Genomic DNA, 23,976 nt, shown 5'->3' with positions numbered 1-23,976 from the left:
ATATCATATGAAAGTTAGTAATTTAAAGCAGGCCTTCATAGTCTGTTGACTTGCATATCTCATTTGTGCAGGATATCTTAAACAAAGGCTTTGTAGGCCTTATTGGATGTGCCAGGCCTTTCAAAGTCAACAGTTGTACATGCAACCTGTATAGTTCAACATGCAAACAAGGAGGGAGTTTACCATCCTGAATCACTCAGCTGAGTATCAGTTGCACTTTCACTTAGTACAGTATGAGGAGTACAAATAATTCAAGGTGGAAACCTATTAATATCAGAAGCCAAGATACATTAAACTGGCCAATGAGTAATGAGCACAAGTTCCTGATAATGCCATTGTCTCCCTTTTGAAATACTGTAAAATCAGACATTCTGTGAGGCTAAAAGGTTGCTAAATTAAATCTCAAGAATTTTTCAAACTTTACAGTTGTCCAGATGGTCAAAGAAACAGAGAACAATATTTTAGGTGTTGACAGAGCAGTTTTAACTTCCTGATAATCTTTCATATCTACCTGGTAAACAAGGTGTTCCCTTCCTTATAACTGGCATTTCTCGTAATGTGTTTCCATCATCACGATCTAAAGCTAACCAACGGTCAAGATAAAATACCAATTCTTCACCAGTATCTGCATCAACCAGCTTCACCTGTGGGAAAACACATGCATCTTTACTAAATAAGGAAAAGATCAATATTCATAAATTGTTTAATTCTATTTTAATGAAATTTAGTGATTTCTGACTAATAATTTAGACATGGTACTAGAGACCAATCAATGACACAAATAATAATCCTTCCCTGCATTAACCTGTACACCTATATGACACCAGTTGATAGAAAGAATGAAGTACCGGTAAATGTATGGTTAAAAATTTAGTGAGAAGTCATTTCATTGTAATTTCAAATTTCATGGTAAATGCTGAAGAGTTTTTTCTTGTTTTTATAATTATATGATGTGTGATATGGTAAAAATAACATTATATCTAAATTTCAGCTTTAATAGTGGATCTGAATTTATTTTATTAGATTTAAAACATTTTCCGATGTCATACAATAATCATGTATTTGACAATTATTTTGCATTGAGTTAAGTTCTTCCCGCAATAATCTAGGTATAATTGGGGATAAAATATTGATCAATGACTTGATAGGTAGGACTATCTGCAAATGGGGACACATGGAAATTAAATAAAAAGTTTAAGAAAATCTTTAACAACATGCTTCAAAATGATCAAATCAAGACTTATGTATTATATTCCATCTAGAATGTTATATTTAAACAACCAAAGTTATTTTTTTAATTGCTTTTCAGAATTTAAAATTTTAGGTACTGTGAAATCATTTATATTCAAGGGGGACTAATTTTTGTGGATTTTCGTGCTTGAATCAATCCACAAAATTTAATCCCAATGAATAAGTAAAATTCCCATTCATTTTATGTTCAAAAGTTAAAATCCACAAATTCATATCCCCACAAAATTGCCATTTTGACCAAAACCACGAAATTTCATGCCTACAAAATTAAATGATTTTACAGTACTATCTCTACTAATATGGCATAGTGTTAACTTACATAGTCAACCCTCATGTCAGGATTAGCACCAGTATTGTCATGTTCCAGACGGATCTTTGTCATACGACCAATATCACCTGTCTGTATCTGAAAATATAAAGAGAACATTATACTAGGAGGAATTATTAGAATCTGGCTAGAACCTGGCTAAGTAAAATATGGCTGCAACAAAAAGAGCCATATCTTTTATACCCTGGTGACCCTGACTTTGCAGATATGAGGACAGCTCTACAAAAAAACTGGGACCCTAACAGACTTGTTTCATCTGATAAGAAAACAGTCAAAACTTCTGAATATTGAACAATAATTCTGGATGAATGACATGATATCATTGCAAAACTTTCTTTTCTGTCCAGGGATCATCCCAATCCTGTTATGTCCATGAATGTTTTAAAAAGAATAAAGAATACATTTACCTGAAATTGTGACTCTGCTCCCTGTGTGAAGCTATCACCAGATGTTAACTTAAGTTTCTCTGAGTGACCACTGGTTCCATACACAGTCAGGTACACCCTAGATGTTGTCGCTGCTCTCTCCATATTGCTGGTTTTTATCGTAACTGACCAGGAACCAGCTGAAAAAACACAGAACTATGAAGCAGAGAATTGTTCACATTTGTCATGGCCATTGCATGAATAATCAGAACAGAGTTTGATGTTTAGGTATCTTTAAATCTAAGTATGCCTGATTCTTCATAATCTATAATGTAGACTTGGTTAGTGTTTAAATACATATACAGTAAACCTGCATGAAGCAATAAATCATAGGAGCAATACAATCTAGCTGCTCAAGATGAGTTGATAACAGAACAAAAACACCATTTGGGACGCAAGATGACCAGCTGCTAAAGGCAAGTGGCTACTTCATACAGGTGGCTCCTACAGCACTTTCAATGACAGACCTGTTCCTAATATGTACATAAAATCACTTTAAATCAATTGTTCTTTGTTAGTGAAGTATTTCATTTTTTGTTCGGCTTAACTTCACACCAACACAATTATAGGTTTTATGGCAACATTTCAGCTTTTGACAGTGGTGGAAGACCCCAGATGTCCCTCCACGCATTATTTCAGGCAGATAGAACCACCAACCTTCCATAAATGACCTGGATGGCTTCTTCACATGTAGGAATTATACACCTCATGAAAGGTTTCAAATGGCAAGTGATTCAGTCATTGATTATGAACGCCCATCTTAAAATGCTATAATTGTTAAACTGTCTGATAAGCTGTAAGGTCCTGTCAAAAGCATTCTTTAAAATTTGTTTCTCTGGAAGAATCAAAGATCACAAGTCTAAAATTAAGAAAGACGGTAAAACAGACACAGATGTTGATGTATATACTTACAAGATTTGTTGGACTGTTTTGGTGGTGGTGGTTTATTGGTATCAATCACATCTGAAACAAAGCCAACAGTCATATTGCATCTCTATACAGTCATACATGCCAAGTTTCCTGGACAATTTTCCAGATTTCAGTTGAAAATCCAAGAGATTTGATAAAAAAAAATTTTTAGGAATAGGAAATTCTTTGGTTGAATATAAAATTATAAAATAGATCATTTTTCCTTTCTGAGTTGTTTAACTGGTTGGGCAATGGTTTCAGGTGTTTTAAGTTTCATTTTAAAACATTTTAAACAACAAAAATATTGATTTAAATTTGTTTAATTATTATCATTTAATTGTCATTTAATAAGCAGAGAAATTGATTAAATTTACTGGCATATCTCTTTTTTTTATTTGGTGTATCCAGTGAATAATCTGCAGGTCTTTTAGACATCCCTAGATTTTTAGCACATGGGCAGTAGCATAAACAGATTGGAAATCATCCTATTTCACTATTTTAGATTTATATTGTAAAAGTGCTTTTTACTCAATAAAAACATGCAAATTCGATGAATTGGTATCCCCTGCCGGAAAGGGTTTGTGGTGAGGAATGGCAAAAAAATATATCCGGCAAAAAGTTAAGGATGTCACTAAGAAGCATATAATTTCATTTGTCAAAATCAATTTAACAGAAAATGAATGCGGTTTTTTTTGGGGGGGGGGGGGGGGGGGGGGGGGGGGGGAGAACAGCGGGTGTGACTGGGTGAGGGTACAAAACTTCACATGTTGATTATAAATATTCATGGAAAATTAAAAATTAAAAAAAAAAATTAAAAATGGGGTGGGGATGCATGATCGGGGTGGTAGGCATGACTGGGTGGAGGAATGAGGTGGGGGAACAGTACAACTTTGCATGTTGATAAATATTCATGGAAGGTTTGAAAAAAAAGGAAGGAAAAAAGATTTTTTGGGGGGGGTGGGGGTGACCAAGGCAAGGTGGTGACCAGGTGTGGGTACACAACTTCACATGTTTATAATAAGTGTTCATGGAAAAGAATGAAAGAAGTTTAATGAAATTCTACCAATTGGTTGGTTTGTTATGTACAAATCTGTGGATTTTCAAACAATTAAAGGGCAATAACTCTAAGAAAAATTGACCAATCCAAAAAAGAAATGGACGGGCATCATCGATGTATGTTGGTTCATATTTATTTCAAGTTCCATGAAATTCTACCAGCTTGTTACTGAGAAATGGCTGCAGACGTGGATTTTTCATTAAATCAAAGGCAATAACTCTAAGGGAAATTGACCAATCAAAAAAAAAAACTTGAAGGGCATCAGTGCAGTATGTTGGTTCATGTACATTTAAAGTTTTATGAAATTCTACCTGCGTGTTACTGAGAAATGGCTGCGGACGAACGGACGGACGCACAGACGGACAACGCCATTTCAATACCCACCTCCCGATTTCATCAGCGGGGGATAATAAAACAAGAGGACCATGATGGTCCTGAATCGCTCACCTATCCCCACATGACCTAGTGTTGAACTGAGTACGACATCGTTATTTCTATTATTTGACATAGTGACCTAGTTTTTGAGCAAATGTGACCTAGATATCATCAAAATAAAAAATTCTGACCAATTTTCATGAAGATCCATTGAAAAATATGACCTCTAGAGAGGTCACAAGGTTTTTCTATTATTTGACCTAATGACCTAGTTTTTGTAGGCACGTGACCCACTTCTGAATCTGACCTAGATATCATCAAGGTGAACATTCTCACCAATTTTCATGAAGATCTCATGAAAAATATGGCCTCTAGAGAGGTCACAAGGTTTTTCTATTTTTCGACCTACTGCCCTAGTTTTTGACCGCACGTGACCCAGTTTCGAACTTGACCTAGATATCATCAAGATGAACATTCTGATCAATTTTCATGAAGATCCATTGAGAAACATGGCCTGTAGAGACGTCACAAGGTTTTTCTATTTTAGACCTACTGACCTAGTTTTGACCGCACGTAACCCAGTTTCAAACCTGACCTAGATATCATCTAGGTGAACATTCTCACCATTTTTCATGAAGATCCATTGAGAAATATGGCCTCTAGAAGGTCACAAGGTTTTTCTATTTTAGACCTACTGACCTAGTTTTTGACCGCACGTGACCCAGTTTCGAACTTGACCTAGATATCATCAAGGTGAACATTCTGACCAATTTTCATGAAGATCCATTGAGAAATATGGCCTCTAAAGAGATCACAAGGTTTTTCTATTTTTAGACCTACTGACCTAGTTTTTGACCCCACATGACCCAGTTTCAAACTTGACCTAGATATCATCAAGGTGAACATTCTGACCAATTTTCATGAAGATCCATTGAAAAATATGGCCTCTAGAGAGGTCACAAGGTTTTTCTATTTTAGACCTACTGACCTAGTTTTTGACCCCACGTGACCCAGTTTCAAACTTGACCTAGATATCATCAAGGTGAACATTCTTACCAATTTTCATGAAGATCTCATGAAAAATATGGCCTCTAGAGAGGTCACAAGGTTTTTCTATTTTTAGACCTACTGACCTAGTTTTTGACCGCACGTGACCCAGTTTCGAACTTGACCTAGATATCATCAAGATGAACATTCTGACCAACTTTCATAAAGATCCCATGAAAAATGTGACCTCTAGAGTGGTCACAAGCAAAAGTTTACGAATGCGCGAACGCACGCACGCACGGACGGACGACGGACGCCACGCGATCACAAAAGCTCACCTTGTCACTTTGTGACAGGTGAGCTAACAATACAAAATTGTAGCTGTTAAAAATGTCTGAACCTATCTCAAGTTGTTTTCTCACTTCTGCCATCAGTACTAATGATTGCCATTACATAAATTAAGGTAGGCTCTTTTATCTATTCAATTGTACTCCTAATTAATCATCCATTAACCAGCTCCTGTCTTTATCATATTTATGTAAACATAACCACTCGCCAATTAACATAATCCAACAAGAGGGCCATGATGGCCCTATATCGCTCACCTGTTATCATTGCACTTGAGGACAAGAAGGTCCTCAGAAAAAATATCTAAGTCCAAAGGACAGGAACAACAAAGGGAAGGAATTTAACCAAAAAGATAAAAAATTCTTAAAAGGTACAGATATGTCAAAATACACCTAAAAATTGGAGGTACTATCTATGTTGAACCATAGAAAAGTGGTCTCGGTTTGTCACTACGGCCAATAATAAAAAAGTTACTCAAAATAAGCTATTTATAGAAACGTAAAAGGAAAGTAATTAAAAAGAAAATTATTGTAAGTGAACAATAGATTAAGAAGGATCTGCCAAATAAATCTGTTGACATAAATGAAATTTCAGATCAGTATCTTCATTAGTTGTGGAGATATACCCATTTTAATTTGAAATAAAGGGAGGTAATTTGACATAAAATCAGTCCATAGTTATCTACCCTGATTGGCTCAGTCCAACTAATGACAATAATGAAAGTTCAAATAAGTCCTATAAGTACTTACTGATATAAATCCATTTTGATTACAATCAGGGGAGGTAATCAGATAAAAAATAACTCTGGAAACTATGACTGGATCTGATTTGTCATGGAATCCAAGATTTATTGTTGTTGAAGATATTTTGGAAGTTTGTATCAAATAAACCATAAATGAAGTCTCTATATGGCTGCAAAAGCCAAAATAGCCAATTTTGGACCTTTAGGGGGCCATAACTCTGGAACCCATGATGGAATCTGGCCAGTTCAAGAAAGAAACCAAGATCTTGTGGTGATACAAGTTGTGTGCAACTTTGGTTAAAATCAAATCATAAATGAAGCTGCTATTGTGCAGACAAGGTCAATATAGCTAAGTTTGGCCCTTTCAGGGGCCATAACTCTGAAACCCATACGGGATCTGGCCGGTTCAACAAAGGAACTGAGATCTTATGGCGGCGACACAAGTTTTGTGCAAGTTTGATTAAATTCAAATCATAAATGATGCTGCTATTGTGCAGACAAGGTCAAAATAGCTAATTCTGGCCCTTTCAGGGACCATAACTCTGGAACCCATAATGGAATCTCGCCAGTTCAAGAAAGGAACCAAGATCTTATGGTGATACAAGTTGTGTGCAAGTTTGGTTAAAATAAAATCATAAATGAAGCTGCTATTATGCAGACAAGGTCAAAATAGCTAATTCTGGCCCTTTCAGGGGTTTTAACTCTGGAACCCATAATGGAATCTGGCCAGTTCAAGAAAGAAACCAAGATCTTATGGTGATACAAGTTGTGTGCCAATTTGGTAAAAATCAAATCATAAATAAAGCTGCTATTGTGCAGACAAGGTCAAAAAAGCTAATTTTGGCCCTTTCAGGGGCCATAACTCTAGAACCCATAATGGGATCTGGCCAGTTCAAGGAATCGAGATCTTATGGTGATACAAGTTGTGTGCAAGTTTGGTTGAAATAAAATCATAAATGAAACCACTATCATGCAGACAAGAAATTGTTGACGGACGGACGGACGGGACGCACAGACTGACGATGGACGAAGGGTGATCACAAAAGCTCACCTTGTCACTATGTGACAGGTGAGCTAAAAACAGCCCAATACACACTGCAGAATGTCATCAGTGCGTGAAGTGATAAATTACGTCAGCCACAGTGTGGAATTAGCGATTTAGTTTGATACATGATACCATAAACTTGGAATTTTGGATTTCCGGGAGAAAAAATTGATTTCCGTATGACCAGCAGATGGACTGAAAATCTGTGAGTCTCACAGACGATCTGGGAGACTTGACATGTATGTGTACAGTATGACAAAAACAAACAGAAAACCAGGGTCCCATGCCAAAAAAAGGAAGTCCTGATAATCTAGCAAACTTTACTACACAATACCGGTATATGTGTGCAGTAAGTGCAAACTAAAGATATATAAGGTGGCATATAATGACTTATAAACTTTTATTTTATTACCCGAAATTTTAACCAGAAGACAAGTAACATTCACATTTTTACATGTTTATTTGTACATTTCAGATACGAATACAGTCACATATTTCAATTACCGGCACGTAAGATACTGTAAACAGTGCTAATTCAACCTATGAAATATTCCTTTCAATATAAAAGTTATTATCAATATTTTGGCAGAGTATGGCCACTCCAATGAAAGCTATTTGAAAAACCAGTCGACGGGAGGAAACCAGACGTACTCGTAAAGCACCACGTCATTGCTCCACGTTACCTGTAGAGCAACAAGCAGCGCCACACGGACGCAAGGGATACCACAGTACACCACAGTAAATTAAACATCCCCCAAAACTCGACGTTACCTGCAAAGCAATGAGGAATATTTAGCGGGACCAACGGAGCAAGGCAACGTACTGTGGTTCTAAGCAACGAGCAAGGCTACAGTACACAACAATATTTAGCGGACCAACGGAGCAAGGCAACGTACTGTAATTCTAAGCAACGAGCAAGGCTACAGTACACCACAATATTTAGCGGAGCAAGGCAACGTACTGTACTTCTAAGCAAGGCAAATACTATAATGAGCAAGGCTACAGTACACCACAGTAAATTAAATATTCCCATAACTCGACGTTACCTGCAAAGTAATGAGGAACATTTAGCGGACCAATGGAGCAAGGCAACGTACTGTAATTCTAAGCGAGGCAAATACTATATGATGAGCAAGGCTATGACATCAGCAAGGCTATGATACATTTAAGCAAGGCTAGTCAGATATTGCCAAGGCACTAGAGCAATACCTTTAATATACACCGTAACATCCGTCCCATCAAAACGTCCCAAAGCACGCCCGATCGCACCCACGGTCGACAGAATTTTTCAGGCCCTTACAATTAGGAGTGACATAAAAATAATTGTATATAAATATGGAAATGTTTAAACTGGAATTTTAGTAATAAAAATTATACATGTATTAATTCTAAATTGTCCTTTTGATTTCTCATAAAGCAACAGTCCGGAAGAATGATATCCTTTTAGATTTGTCTGTTTCACAAATTGTTGTAGCCCAGGAATCCGTTCAATTAATGTCTGTGGAAAGTACCTGGAGTCAGAACACTTCCGGAGTTGGCACCCAGTGGCAGCATATTATCTGCAACAAAAAACTTAACAAAACAGTCAGATTGTCATAACAGAATTAAAGATACAAAATATAATGAATTGTAGTATACAACAATTTTTATTATTAGTATTATTATTATTATTAATGGGGTGTGGCGGGTGGGCAATTTAACATCGATCTGAAGCGCTAGCCAATACACCTTTAGTTCAACTGAGAAGATTGCACGTGCTCTCGATTTAATATAACGCTCGAGTGGTTCCCTGACGAATAGGCGTTTATCATTAATCTGTCATGTTTAGACAAGGAACTAGAAAACTGGATTACTTGACAACGACGATAGTTTATAGCTAACACACCTAGCAACGAGATAGCTATAAATTTCGGGAAAAAATAAAAGTAATTATTTTTAGGCAAAATAATTTTTATTATTTTATTACCCGAAATTTTAACCAGAAGACAAGTAACATTCACATTTTTACATGTTTATTTGTACATTTCAGATACGAATACAGTCACATATTTCAATTACCGGCGCGTAAGATACTGTAAACAGTGCTAATTCAACCTATGAAATATTCCTTTCAATATAAAAGTTATTATCAATATTTTGGCAGAGTATGGCCACTCCAATGAAAGCTATTTGAAAAACCAGTCGACCGGGAGGAAACCAGACGTACTCGTAAAGCACCACGTCATTGCTCCACGTTACCTGTAGAGCAACAAGCAGCGCCAAAACGGACGCAAGGGATACCACAGTACACCACAGTAAATTAAACACCCCCCAAAACTCGACGTTACCTGCAAAGCAATGAGGAATATTTAGGGCCCAACGGAGCAAGGCAACGTACTGTGGTTCTAAGCAACGAGCAAGGCTACAGTACACAAAAATATTTAGCGGACCAACGGAGCAAGGCAACGTACTGTAATTCTAAGCAACGAGCAAGGCTACAGTACACCACAATATTTAGCGGAGCAAGGCAACGTACTGTACTTCTAAGCAAGGCAAATACTATAATGAGCAAGGCTACAGTACACCACAGTAAATTAAATATTCCCCATAACTCGACGTTACCTGCAAAGTAATGAGGAACATTTAGCGGACCAATGGAGCAAGGCAACGTACTGTAATTCTAAGCGAGGCAAATACTATATGATGAGCAAGGCTATGACATCAGCAAGGCTATGATACATTTAAGCAAGGCTAGTCAGATATTGCCAAGGCACTAGAGCAATACCTTTAATATACACCGTAACATCCGTACCATCAAAACGTCCCAAAGCACGCCCGATCGCCCCACGGTCGACAGAATTTTCCGGGCCCACAATAAAATTTGCCAAAATTTATCCCCCAAAAATTCTGTGCAACGATTTCTTAAATTCTAAAAAATACTATCTCAGCTTTACAACAATTATATTTGTTCTTTAAAACCAAACTGGTTCATCCATATAACTATAACATAATCGGATAGGCTATTCGAAAGACAAGTAGAGCAAATCCCACCAACATCAGTTGATCACGTTTTGCCAATGTATGAAACAAGGAGCAGAAGGATTATCGTCTTGAGTGATCCTTTGTTCATCATCATTATGATAATCTATAGTTCTATCTTTGAAAGAAATAACTAACTCAAATGCTTACCTAAAATATATTTGTTTGAATACACGTTTTATCTTAAGATTTATGTCCTAATGTAATTCAATTAAAATTCAGTTCCAACCATGTTGATATGTACCCCTTCAAGGCCATACATCAATATCCAGAAAGACCATTATCCCTTTTATCCGCAAGCATTATCCCTTTTATCCACAAGCATTATGTTGTTTCTGCATTTTGGTTAGCTTTTCAATGAGTTTATCAGGCCTCAATCGGGTCGGGTATGACAACACAATCCAATACACTACGGTACCAATTTAAACATAGTATAGATCAACTTGATACTAATTAAAACGACTGCATATTTATACATTGTATTATCGTTTGCTTGTTATGGTTCTCATGCATCGTTGAACTCAAGAAGATTGTCAATGAAAAAAGTTAAGTGCATACTGAAATGTTTTCTGTATTGAAACGTTTTAATGAAGAAAATCATAATTATCAAACATTTTATCGTTTAAGTTACCATGTGGGATTTATATATGAAGGCATGTCTGCACTATTAATTTATAATAATACTGCGGTAAAATACCGAAGCTAGCGGATGGGTCACACATCTCTAAAAATTGTCGTGCAATTATACATGTATTTATAAATGAATAGATCTACTGCGGAACTAGGTCGATATATTTATCAATAACCTTGTTAAAGTAGTTGTACTTCTGTCGAATCATATATTAAAAGAAAACCATACTTTACTATGAAGACCCATGTTTCGCTATCGCTTTCTACTTATAAATACGTAATCGTTCTATAAATAGATTGCGCTATACAGCATGAAATATGTCCAGATATTCAACTTACACGAAAACACAATTTCAACCTTATTTTGTAAATGTAATACATAATGACGTTAACATTATCTGTCTTCAGTAAATAATTTCGGCTTGGATTGTCAAAGAAATTTTTTACTTAAATATTAAAAATCCGACTTTAATAATTTATATAACAAACCACCACTGATTTATGAAATCCTGGTTCCGGGCTAAGGTAAAAAAACTACAGAATTTCGTTAACATGATATAGTGCTACATGAGCTATTCGAAGAGAATTCACTTACTGGAACAGGAGAAAAATGAAGACAACCAAAAAATTTTCATTCATACATAACGTAACAAACGACTGGTAGTTTGTTACAGATTTCAACCAAATCCCATGATAACCAGCTCTGAAGTTTTGCTCACTACACATACATACTCCAATGATAAAATCATCAGTCAAGAGTGTTGTAATACAATATGATGACTTCCAAAATTTTAAGAACCATTAATATGATCTGTGATATTGGATTCGGCTAAATATTGGCAGTATATCTTAACGCTACATGTTTACAACTATGATGACCTAATCTTATATTAGTTAGCTTCTAACACCAAACAAAAACGTGACACTATATAATGGGAAACCAAATGTAAAACAGTTCTATCTATTGTTATTTGCAATGTCACGCCATTTTAAAATGTCATGTTAACTGACACCAGTGCCCTTAGAAATAATACGAACAGCTCTAACTAAATACTATTAAGAATTTAAAGACAACCAATAAAATATCATAGGAAAGCTAGCCACATATACATGTATAAATTCAATTGATTCTCTTTAGTTTTAAAAGTTTAGAATGGTTTTAAAAAAATAATAATAAATTTTGAGGCCGCAACTTGAATTAACAAAGTTTCCGTGATATCTTATTTGACTCTGGTAACAATAGAATCTATAATAATATAATAGAATCCGGTTCTGTATGGAAAATAACAAAATATCTATTGTTTTTCAGCCTCTAAATTGACAGACATCACGATTCTGACCCCGTTTCTTCGAAAGATTCAAGTAACAATGTGTTTCGGGAAACGTAACAATCGTTTCAAATTTAATGTACGGAAAGTTGAGCTTCAGCGAAACAGAATTTCCTCACCAGATTAACAAACGTAGTAGTACAACAATTAACAATCCTGAACACCAAACAAAGAACAAACTGCCCAAATAATAATGTTTAAAAACGTTTGAATCTTATTTTCATAATAGACCACTCGATTTTTTTTTTTTTTGTAAAACGTTTGCGAGCATTTAGCCTAAAATAACAGTGGACGAGTTACATAAAATTTATCAACAACATGCCTCACTCTATTTCAAAGATGCACTACAAAGTAACGGTACTCTTTGTAATCTGTGATGACAACTCTACATGATTTGCATGAAAAATACATGAGGCACACAAGAATTTAGTTCAAAATCGACAGTGACATATTAAGCGAAGACAATGTGCATTGCATGAATTAATGTAGCGATATATATGTACGTCGGTGTGTTTAGTTAAATTTCAATCATATTTTGTTTCCCAGCATAAGAAAATTATTCTTCTATACTTGGCAAACTATGCTGAAAAGAGATTTAATAAATAAGTCTTCAGATAATGTTGCGAGAACACATTTATCAAAGGAAGGGCCTAAATTACCCACCTGACATGTATATTATACCTGTATTATACAACCTAGCAAGTTCAACATCTTCATTTATTTTGGATTAAATATTGTGGATCTTAAATTTTCGATTCTATGGATGCACATGTTCCCGTGCAGTGTATTTGAAGATCATTACCGAAACCAATCGGAAGAAAATGTAAGTACATCTAAGTCTAATATTGAACCAGTGAATTTGTTAGTGATATTTGTTTATGATATCGAAAGAGTTAAATGACCTAACCTGATCCAACGTTAACAGGTGCTGATGCCTGCGTTTGCATGCCGACAGATTCTCCTGGTCATGTAAAACTTATCGCAAAGTGAGGGTCGTAATTAATAGTGTTTGAGAAAACCTACTTAAATATCTTACAGTTGCGTCCTTGTATAAATATTTTTCCTTACAATCTTTCTGGTTTCCATAACACATCCGATCTTAATCCGTATACTATACCCTTGCAATAGTAAACTATTCGACGGTCCCATAAAGGGGACGTTAACGTAAAACACTCCAAAAATTTGCTATTTAAATTGCGGGAAGTAAATGAGCACAACAGTGTCACTGTCTTCTGAAATGTGACGTCACCGATGTTACTATTTACTTTGCGAGCACCTTACGAGTAATAAAACGGAAATGCCCTATGTGAATTTCGTGTATTGAAAGTACCACTGCCTGTCGGAATCAAGAAACTATTACGACAGTTGACTGAACTAGCAACATTATTGCTTTGGTTCGAATCTGTAAAATTATGAGAAATAGGGTCGCCACACCCCGTATTAAGTTTACAGTTAATACAATACACAATTCATAATCGGTGCCTAGATGTTAACGGGAAGACATTAACTGTGTATAACTATTTACTGACGTAAGTACTGTCATTACCAAACTGCAGAATTAATTGCGACTCCTTCAAAATTTGTTCGAAAACAATAACAAACCTACCGGCATTTTGTCTGATGCCTGGAATTTCTGGCAAATCCGCCGTCTAGTTCGCCTTTCATTTCCTTCCCTTCATAATTATCTCGACAGGCTGGCTCGCCTCTACCTTTCTGGCGTGCTCTGCATCGACCACGTGGCATGGCTATTCAATTTAACATCGATCTGAAGCGCTAGCCAATACACCTTTAGTTCAACTGAGAAGATTGCACGTGCTCTCGATTTAATATAACGCTCGAGTGGTTCCCTGACGAATAGGCGTTTATCATTAATCTGTTATGTTTAGACAAGGAACTAGAAAACTGGATTACTTGACAACGACGATAGTTTATAGCTAACACACCTAGCAACGAGATAGCTATAAATTTCGGGAAAAAATAAAAGTAATTATTTTTAGGCAAAATAATTTTTATTATTCCCTAAAACATTCAAATGTTTATATCTTTTTTTATCATATTCAGAAGGTACATCAACCTATATATTTCTAGAAAGGTCTATAAAATATCTTACAGATAAGATTATAAGGATCTTACATGCATGCCTGTATAAAACAGGGTTAACCAATGTGGAATGGAAAACAGAGCACATTTTCCTTATAGGGTTTGGTAAACACCTGCCTTACTCAGGCAAACATGTTAGATCATTTGTTAATATCACTGCATCTTGTAAATTAACAAGAGCTGTCTCCATAGGATGACACATGCCCCCGATGGCACTTTGAATGAATAGTTATGGCCGATGTTAGAGTTTAGGACCTTTGACCTACGGAGCTGGGTCTTACGCGCGACACGTCGTCTTACTGTGTCACACATTCATGCGTAGTTATTTTAAAATCCATGCATGAATGACAAAGATATGGACTGGACACGCCCATCAATGCACTATGCTTTAACGTCTAAGTGTGACCTTGACCTTTGAGCTACGGACCTGGGTCTTGCGCGTGACACGTCATCTTACTGTGGTACACATTCATGCCAAGTTATTTGAAAATCCATCCATGGATGACAAAGATATGGACCGGACACGCCCATCAATGCACTATCCTTTAACGTCTAAGTGTGACCTTGACCTTTGAGCTACAGACCTGGGTCTTGCGCACGACAAGTCGTCTTACTGTGGTACACATTCATGCCAAGTTATTTGAAAATCCATCCATCGATGACAAAGATATGGACCGGACACGCCCATCAATGCACTATCCTTTAATGTCTGTGACCTTGACCTTTGAGCTACGGACCTGGGTCTTGCGCGTGACACGTCATCTTACTGTGGTACACATTCATGCCAAGTTATTTGAAAATCCATCCATCAATGACAAAGATATGGACCAGACACGAATATTGCGGACAGACCGACAGACGGTTCAAAAACTATATGCCTCCCTTCGGGGGCATAAAAATCGCTCATACACTATGACCTTATAATATGACCTTTGTTTGTTTTGGATTTAAAGTCATTTTTCAACAGTATTTCAGTTATGTAACAGTGAGCAGTTAACTTAACCAGTGTTCCAGTACCAGTAGAAACCTGTTCTCCACAAGTAACTGCTAATTTCACCACATGAATCATAGGTGGATGATGAATGATTTTAGACACAATGTCTTTTATCAAAGCGTCATCGAGAACATACGCCTTGCCCCGGGATCAAACTCATGACCCTATGATCTGCACTCTCTACTGAGCTAAGTGGACGGGATCATAATATAATGTCAATATGTGCAAGTGAAGCTTATATGTTTTCCTTAGGGAGAAGATACCTGGATAACCTTGTCTTTCCCTGCATAGTCAGCAAGAAAAAACTGATCAAATTTCAGAGAGTTACATAAAGCATTGTACGTCATCTTAAAACCGTACTAGGAGATGAAAAAGGTAATTCATGTGGATGAACATTTTACAAATACCATAAAACATGAGAAGGCAACTTTAGTAAATATCTGTACCTATCATTCTCAAGGTCCTCTCTGTAACGCAGTCATCTTCATTAGTATCCAGCCATCTTCCAGAGGCAAACACATACTGTAGGTGTGATTTGTCTGTGTCTTTCTCCTTTACAATCACCTTGTCAACAAAGACACCTGCCCCGTGACCACGTCCATCATGACTTATTACCACAGAGGTCAGTTCATTTAGGTCAACTATATCAAACTCAAATGTGTCCACCTAAAGTAACAAAAGGGAAGTAAAATAATTTTATAGAACTAACTGATATATAAATCAAAATATTGGAGGTGAACATTTCTGAATATTTCTTACAAGTTTCCTTACTGAATTAGTTAAGAAATTGGGTAAAGGGTCACCCAAGGAACATATTTTTTTTTTTTTAATTTGGACCAGAAGATTCAAAGGATTGTCCATATTACCAAACAGAGAAAAGTAGCACAATCAATAAGGCAGGCACATTTTTGTAACAAAACATGGTTTGAAGGAATTTGTTATAGGATCACCCAAGAAACGAAGCAGAGAAATTATTTTAAAAATCAAGTAAGAAGTTTCAGACAAGAAGACATCCAAACTTTTCTAAATAGCCACATACAGAAAACTAGCCCTGCCCCCTGGTAGCAATGTTTTTCTTTTTTTTAACAAAACAGAATGAGCTAAAGGAATTTGGTAGAGGGTAATCAAAAGAACATCTTTGAAATTACTTCAAAATGTGTCCAGCTGTTATGAGGAGAAGATCTTTAAAGTTTTCCTGTTTTGCTATGCTCACTGGCTTGGTGATTTAGATATTCTTTAAAGAAACTGTAGATGATGGACAGATGGACAACAGACTGATGGTGATAAAACGACCCTTGAAGCTCACCATGAGCACTTATCTAGAAAGACAGGCAAACAAACTGTAACAAATCTTAATATCCAAACTGAAACACCATTCACAAAACAAAAATAACAGAAATTAACACAAGATATAGAAAATGTCACCAACAATGGCCCAGCCAACAATAATTAAAGAGTCACCTTTGTATCAATCCAGTCCTTAAACTAAAACAATCATGCATTTAACAAACTTTTTAATATATCCAACATAATCATTTTATTAACCCTTATCATGCTGGACACAATTAATTATGCCTTTGCGACCAGTGTAGATCATGATCAGCCTGCACATCCATGCAGACTGATCATGATCTGCCCTTTTCGCCATTCAGTCATTATTTTTTTGGTAAGCACCCCTTTACAGTTAATGGTACTGTCCAAACTGAAAGATGGATAAGTTCATTATAGAAATTTAGCAGGGTAAGGATTAATGTAATATACAGAATTTAGACATTCAGTGTCATAACTAAGAAAGATCAATTTGAATAAAATCAAAACAAATGGATACTGTAAATTGTAACAGCCACCACAATTTCTTAGTTGTTTACATAATTGAATAATGAATTCAGTTTTTAATAGTTCAGCAGCTGTAATGAAACAAGGCAGTCTGAAAGACAGCTATATCCCCCGCCACTGTTATGGGTAGTGAAAGGGTTGATGGTACTGGGTGGAAGCACTGACACTGTTAAGTATATTTTATAGTCCATGTATGACAACATAAATAAATTTAAAAATCCTTCAAGGTGTTAAGGAGATACGGAGAGGACACAAAACTGAAGGCTCAAACCTTTGCCCTTGAGTTGTGACCTTGACCTTGAGCCAATATGGCCAACTTATAAGTTCTCACACTGTCTTGATGAGGTGATCATTTGACCCAAGTTTCATGAAAATCCTTCAAGGGGTTTAGGAGATACCGAGTTCAAACCTTTGACCTTGAGCTGTGACCCTGACCTTAAGCGGACATGGTTGACTCATGAATTCTGCACATCGTCTTGATAAGGTGATCATTTGACCCAAGTTCAAGCGGTTTAGGAGATACAGAGCGGACACAAAATGGAAGGCTCAAACTTCTGACCTTGAGTTGTGACCTTGAACTTGAGCTGACATAGCTGACTCATGAGTTCTGCACATCGTCTTGATGAGGTGATCATTTGACCCAAGCTTCATGAAAATCCTTCGAGAGGTTTAGAATACACACCGTACACAAAATGGAAGGCTCAAACCTTTGACCTTGAGTTGTGACCTTGACCTTGAGCCAACATGGCCAACTCGTGAGTTCTGCACATCATCTTGATGAGGTGATCATTTGACCCATGTTTCATGAAAATCCTTCAAGGGGTTTAGGAAATGCAGAGCGGACACAAAATGGAAGGCTCAAACCTTTGACATAGAGTTGTGGCCTTGACCTTGAGCTGACATGGCAGACACATAAGTTCTGCACATTATCTTGATGAGGTGATCATTTGACACAAGTTTCATGAAAATCCTTCAAGGGGTTTAGGAGATACAGAGCGGACACAGTGTTACAGACGGACAGACAGAAGGAAGGAAGGAGACCATTCCTATAACCCACCACCACTCGTTTAAAAATAAAATAGGACAAAAAAATCACAATGGTATACCATGTATAGGAGAGAGGCTGAAATCTTCAGCGTTTAGAAACTGAAAGGGAGTAAGTGCAGTGACTAACTGCATTTTCTTAGTGTTAAAGATTTCACTTCATAGCCTCTATCTAACTCAGCGTTTTCCCTACTTCTTCAATACAGCTCTAAACAGGTCAGACTCTAGCACTACCTGGCAAAGATACTAATATACTACTCTCAATGAATCAAACTGGAAATTCTGAAGAGGTATGGCATGGAAGGTAAACACTAAAAAGAAATATGTTATTCACAGACAAACATATCTGGGGTAAGTTTAGTTTAATAAAACTGTTACAGATTCCTCTGAACTCACCTGGCCTCTCCTAAATTTCACTCTGTTATTAACACATTTGTGCAGTAGTCTTTTCCCGCCATCTCCTTTTGTTCCATATATGGTAATATACATGTTAGCATCAGTAGCTGCACCCCAATGATCACCAGTATGCACCTGTACTTGGTATACTTGTACTGAAATGTAATGAACAAAACATGATGTAATTTGTATAAAGAGGCCATCTTTGGCAAGGAGGTCAAAATGGCTGATTTTGGATATCTTGTCCCTCATCTCTGTGGTTTGAGCCTAATTTGCGGGTATCCCAGTTTGAAAATCAACGAAATTATTTTCCGAATACCAATAGTCTTACCCAGATACCCATCCAAGAAATATTACCCAGGACGGCACTTAGGTTTTCACTCCACAATGAAAAGTTAAAAATAACCTGAATTGTGTCTATGTCATTTAAAACATCTAAACAAACATACAAGTATAATGTTTAATGCTTAAAGAATGTTAAGAGCCTTCCTAAATCATTACAGCAGGAAAATGCCATGTTTTGAAGTGGCTGGAGTGATTTAAGAGGTACTGTTAAGATCGCTTACGCATAGCCTGCACATTCAAAGCCAATCTCTGACAACTGCATTAGGGAGTCGACTCTTTGGCAAAGTGGTTAGAGCATTGAACTAGCACCCGAGTGACCCAGGTTCAAATCCCGCCACAGGCAGTTGGGATTTTTCGTCATAAAATGCTATGCTCTTTGATTTGTTATGGCTAAAAGTCATAAGAGTACTTTTATTTTGTTAAGATCAACAAATTGTCATCTGTTTGCCAAAACTATGCACATTTTCAGATGCTTTATTCCTTTAGATAATACTAGAAGAATAAATTTACATACCCATTGGTATAGCTTTCCCTGTGCGTAAGACTGGCAATTCTCTGCATAGATCACCATCATCCGTATCTCGTGCTAACCAGCGGTTAAAACTGAACACCATTTTTTCTTCCGTTATTTCATCTGTCAGTCTTACCTAAAAAATTAAGAACAAACATAAAACTTTCTCTAAGAAAACAGAAGTTCTACTGATCCTTATTCTTATCATTTCAGTAACTTCCAAAAAGGTTAAAAGAATACACCCAACAATGTTCATATTGATATATGTTTAATGCATGAAAGTTAGGTATGGACAAGTCATTGCTTCATTTGCTGTAATTTCATTTATTGTTACTTCAGTGCAAAAAGTAGTTAAGCGCTTCTTTATATTAACCACTGCTTGCACTGACATTATATTGCTAGCCTCTGACAAAACAGTCCCTATTAACAGAGACCCTAATGAATTTTTTTTTTCCAAAACAAGACTTTGTAACAATTTTGAGATTATTATTTGTAAATCACATTTAAATTAACAAATAATTAACTGAATTAAAAGTTTATAACAGAGTCTAAACTTCTACCTTTCAATAGTGAAAAGCAAGACTGTAAATCCAACTAGAATGTGTCTGTAGGACACAGGGTGTGCCCCCCACTGGTACATTTGTCACAAATAAGGGGCAATAATTCAAATGTTTGCAGTCTTAATGGCGTATAGCCTCAACAAACATTTTATGAAAATTTATTTATTTATTTATTTGGGTTTGACGGCGCACCAACACAGTATAGGTTATATGGCGCCAAACAGGATTTTATGAAAAAGGTTCATTATTCTAGGCCCTATACTTTTTGAGCTATGAGCATCACAAACAAAAAATCTACTATTTTGGCTAATTCAAGGGCCATAACTCTGTAATAAGAGTAAGATTCTCAAGAAGAATGCCAAGTGTGCAAGGCCACATCATAATAGACTCCTGCAACGTTTCCTGAATTTACATCTAATACTTTTTGAGCTAGGCACATAATTTGGTGAAAAAGTGCATTTTTTTTACTATTTCAGGGGCCATAACTTTAAAAATAGGGGGTGGAACCAGCAAAAAAATTAGAGGTGTGCAAGTTTATATCCTGATAAAGACTTTATATTAAATACTTTTTGAGCTAGGTGCGTCACAAGGTAAACATGTACATTTTTGACTATTTCAGGGGCCATAACTCTGAAAATAGGGGGCGGACCAAAATGAAAAATAGGAGGTGCCCAAGTTCATATCATGATTTAGACTCATGCAAGGTTTCATGAATCTATATCAAATACTTTTTGAGCTAGGTGTGTCACAAGGTAAAAATGTGCATTTTTGACTATTTCAGGGGCCATAACTCTGAAAATAGGGGGCGGAGCCAGACGACAAATAGGAGGTGTGCAAGTTCATATCATGATAAAGACTCATGCAAGGTTTCATGAATCTATATCAAATACTCTTCGAGCTAGGTGTGTCACAAACTTCGGACGGATGGACGCATGCATGGACGGATGCACAGACGGACACACGGACAAGACCAAATCTATATGCCCCCACCACTCATGGGGGGGCACAAAAAGCAGATATAATCTGTTATATAGATTAAACTTTTAAATTTTAGAACAACACAAAGATACTACCTCCTCTAGAAACCATCTGTTCCATTTGTCTGAATCCTCACGTCCTAGTCGTACCTTGTACAGATCTCCTAGGTCTGGGGTTTCCAACTGTAATTTATAATTTCAAACATGAATCCTTTCTTAAAATATGTCTGGTGAGGTAATTATCAACTTAAATATCAATATGTTGGACCATATAGAAATTTTCATTTAAAGCCTATTAAATTTTGTGAATGAACTAACTTGGTTTTATTTACAGATTTGATGAAAAGTCATTTCTAGATTCTTTGATAAAAATTGAAGAACATCAACACAGTAACAGAGCTATTAAAAATAGGTGAAACTTGTTAAAACCAAACTTCTGGCTTATTTCATTTGACCACTCAAAAGAACTTCCATTCCTAGAAGACCTCTCTAAGCAAACAGTAAAAGAGAACAAGAGCTGTCTTTTGACAGTGCGCTCAACTATTTGAAAAATTTATGAAAGTACGGGGTCAAAATATTACCAGAGATTTTCAGACAAAAGAAGAAAAATAGATAAGACAAACAATGTACCTGTATTTGTGGATTTGGGTAAGTCTTGCACTATATGGCAATGTGTGACCATGATGGTAAGCAAGTGTTCAAAGTTTCAAAGCCATATATCAAACAGTTTAGACAAATATGGAATGATATGCTAAACGTAACTAACTTCTATGTCAAACAAGAGCACCGCCTTGCGGGTGCTGACGCTCATCTGATTTTTTTTTGTATAATAGAAATATTGTCCTACCCATGATTTTCTAAGTCTAAAAAGGGCCATCATTCTTGCAAAAAGCAGGATAGAGTTATGTTTCTTGATGTACAGTGTCCACTTATGATGGTGAAAAACTGTTGCAAGTTTTAAAGCAATAGCTTTGATAGTTTATGAGAAAAGTATACTTAAACATAATACTCAACCAAGAAAATGATTTTCTAAGTCCAAAAGGGGCAATAATTACTGCAAAAAGCAGGATGGAGTTATGTTGCTTGCTGTACAGGGTCAGCTTATGATGGTGAACAAGTGTTGCAAGTTTCAAAGCAATAGCTTTGATAGTTTAAGAGAAAAAGTTCACCTAAACATAAAACTTAACCAAGAAATCTGATATTTTCTAAGTCCAAAAGGGGCCATAAATCTTGCAAAAAGCAGGATGGAGTTATGTTTCTTGATGTACAGGGTCAGCTTATGATGGTGAACAAGTGTTGCAAGTTTTAAAGCAAAAGCTTTGATAGTTTAGGATAAAAGCTGACCTAAACATAAAACTTAACCAAGAAAACTGATTTTCTAAGTCCAAAAGGGGCAATAATTCTTGCAAAAAGCAAGATGGAGTTATGTTTCTTGATGTACATGGTCTGCTTATGATGGTAAACAAGTATTCCAAGTTTCAAAGCAATAGCTTTGATAGTTTAGGAGAAAAGTTGACCTAAACATAAAACTTAACCAAGAAATCTGATATTTTCTAAGTACAAAAGGGGCCATAAATCTTGCAAAAAGCAAGATGGAGTTATGTTTCTTGCTATACAGGGTCAGCTTATGATGGTGAACAAGTATTCCAAGTTTCAAAGCAATAGCTTTGATAGTTTAGGAGAAAAGCTGACCTAAACATAAAACTTAACCAGGCAACGCCGACGCCGACGCTGACAACCACTCAAGTGATGACAATAACTCATCATTTTTTTTCAAAAAATCAGATGAGCTAAAAAGAGCCATAACTGAGCTAAAGTCCTTGTCCTAGTTATGTAGTCTTGCCTACAGATGTAGACTATGATGGTAAACAAGTGGGCAAAGTTTCAAAGCCATATGACAAACAAGGTTAGGCAAAATATGGACTGGTATGAAAAATTTAACTGATTTCCAAGTCCAAAATGGGCAATAATTCAGCCAAAATAGTTGATAGAGTTATGTACTTTTGCCTACAGATGGAAATCATGATGATAAACAAGTGTTCCAAGCTTCAAAGCCACATGTCAATAGTTTTGACAAAATATGGACTTGTACGAAAATTGTACAAATTTCCAAGTCCAAAAATGACTATAATCAGCCAAGGTAGTTGACAGAGTTATGTACTCTTGCCTACAGATAGAGACTGTTATAATAAACAATCGATGAAAGTTTCAAAGCCATATGTCAAACAGTTTACACAAAATATGAACTGGTACGAAAAACTTAACCAAGATTTGAAGTTAGAAGGGGCCATAATTCAGCCAAAATCCTTGATGGAGTTATGTACTCTTGCCTAAAACTGGAAATGGTGATGGTACACAAGTGTTGAAAGTTTCAAAGCTTTATCTCAAAAGGTTTTGTCAAAATGTGGACTGGTACTAAAAACTTAACCAAGGTGTGACACCGACGCAGACGCCGATACTGATGCCATGGTGAGTAGGATAGCTCTACTTATTCTTCGAATAGTCGAGCTAAATATCAGAGAAAAGAAGTGACTTAATTAAATGATAAACATTTCATATTCCATTTCTAGTTTAATAGTCAAATAAATTATTATTTTGAAAGGAAGTTTTGAACTGAATAAGGGATAAGCATGTGTTTCATTTACTGAGCCTTCTTCTACTTCTGGAACAGGAAGAGCTGGTAACTCTTCCAGGTATTGTATTTAGAAGAGCTAGTTTTACCTATACCTGTTGAGACAGGTCAGTAAAAAAAAAGCTATCATTTCACTAG

At 36.2% G+C, this 23,976-nt stretch overlaps 1 protein-coding gene across 1 annotated transcript in view; it reads right to left on the bottom strand.

Annotated features, from left to right (window-relative positions):
* The window catches only part of LOC123525919 (lipoxygenase homology domain-containing protein 1-like), a 231,377-nt gene that overhangs the window by 132,468 nt on the left and 74,933 nt on the right, over positions 1–23,976 (bottom strand). The window contains exons 26-34 of the mRNA XM_053537880.1: positions 21,303–21,389; positions 19,673–19,805; positions 18,814–18,968; positions 16,999–17,022; positions 15,984–16,203; positions 2,917–2,967; positions 1,987–2,144; positions 1,571–1,657; positions 512–644 (exon numbers count right to left, since the gene is read on the bottom strand). Of these exons, the coding sequence (XP_053393855.1) occupies positions 512–644; positions 1,571–1,657; positions 1,987–2,144; positions 2,917–2,967; positions 15,984–16,203; positions 16,999–17,022; positions 18,814–18,968; positions 19,673–19,805; positions 21,303–21,389 (1,048 nt within the window). The remainder of the gene's footprint in view (positions 1–511; positions 645–1,570; positions 1,658–1,986; positions 2,145–2,916; positions 2,968–15,983; positions 16,204–16,998; positions 17,023–18,813; positions 18,969–19,672; positions 19,806–21,302; positions 21,390–23,976) is intronic.

The sequence above is a fragment of the Mercenaria mercenaria genome, chromosome 3, assembly GCF_021730395.1.
Source record: "Mercenaria mercenaria strain notata chromosome 3, MADL_Memer_1, whole genome shotgun sequence".
NCBI classification, from domain to species: Eukaryota; Metazoa; Mollusca; class Bivalvia; order Venerida; family Veneridae; genus Mercenaria; species Mercenaria mercenaria.
This window is presented reverse-complemented; position numbering and strand designations above follow the sequence as displayed.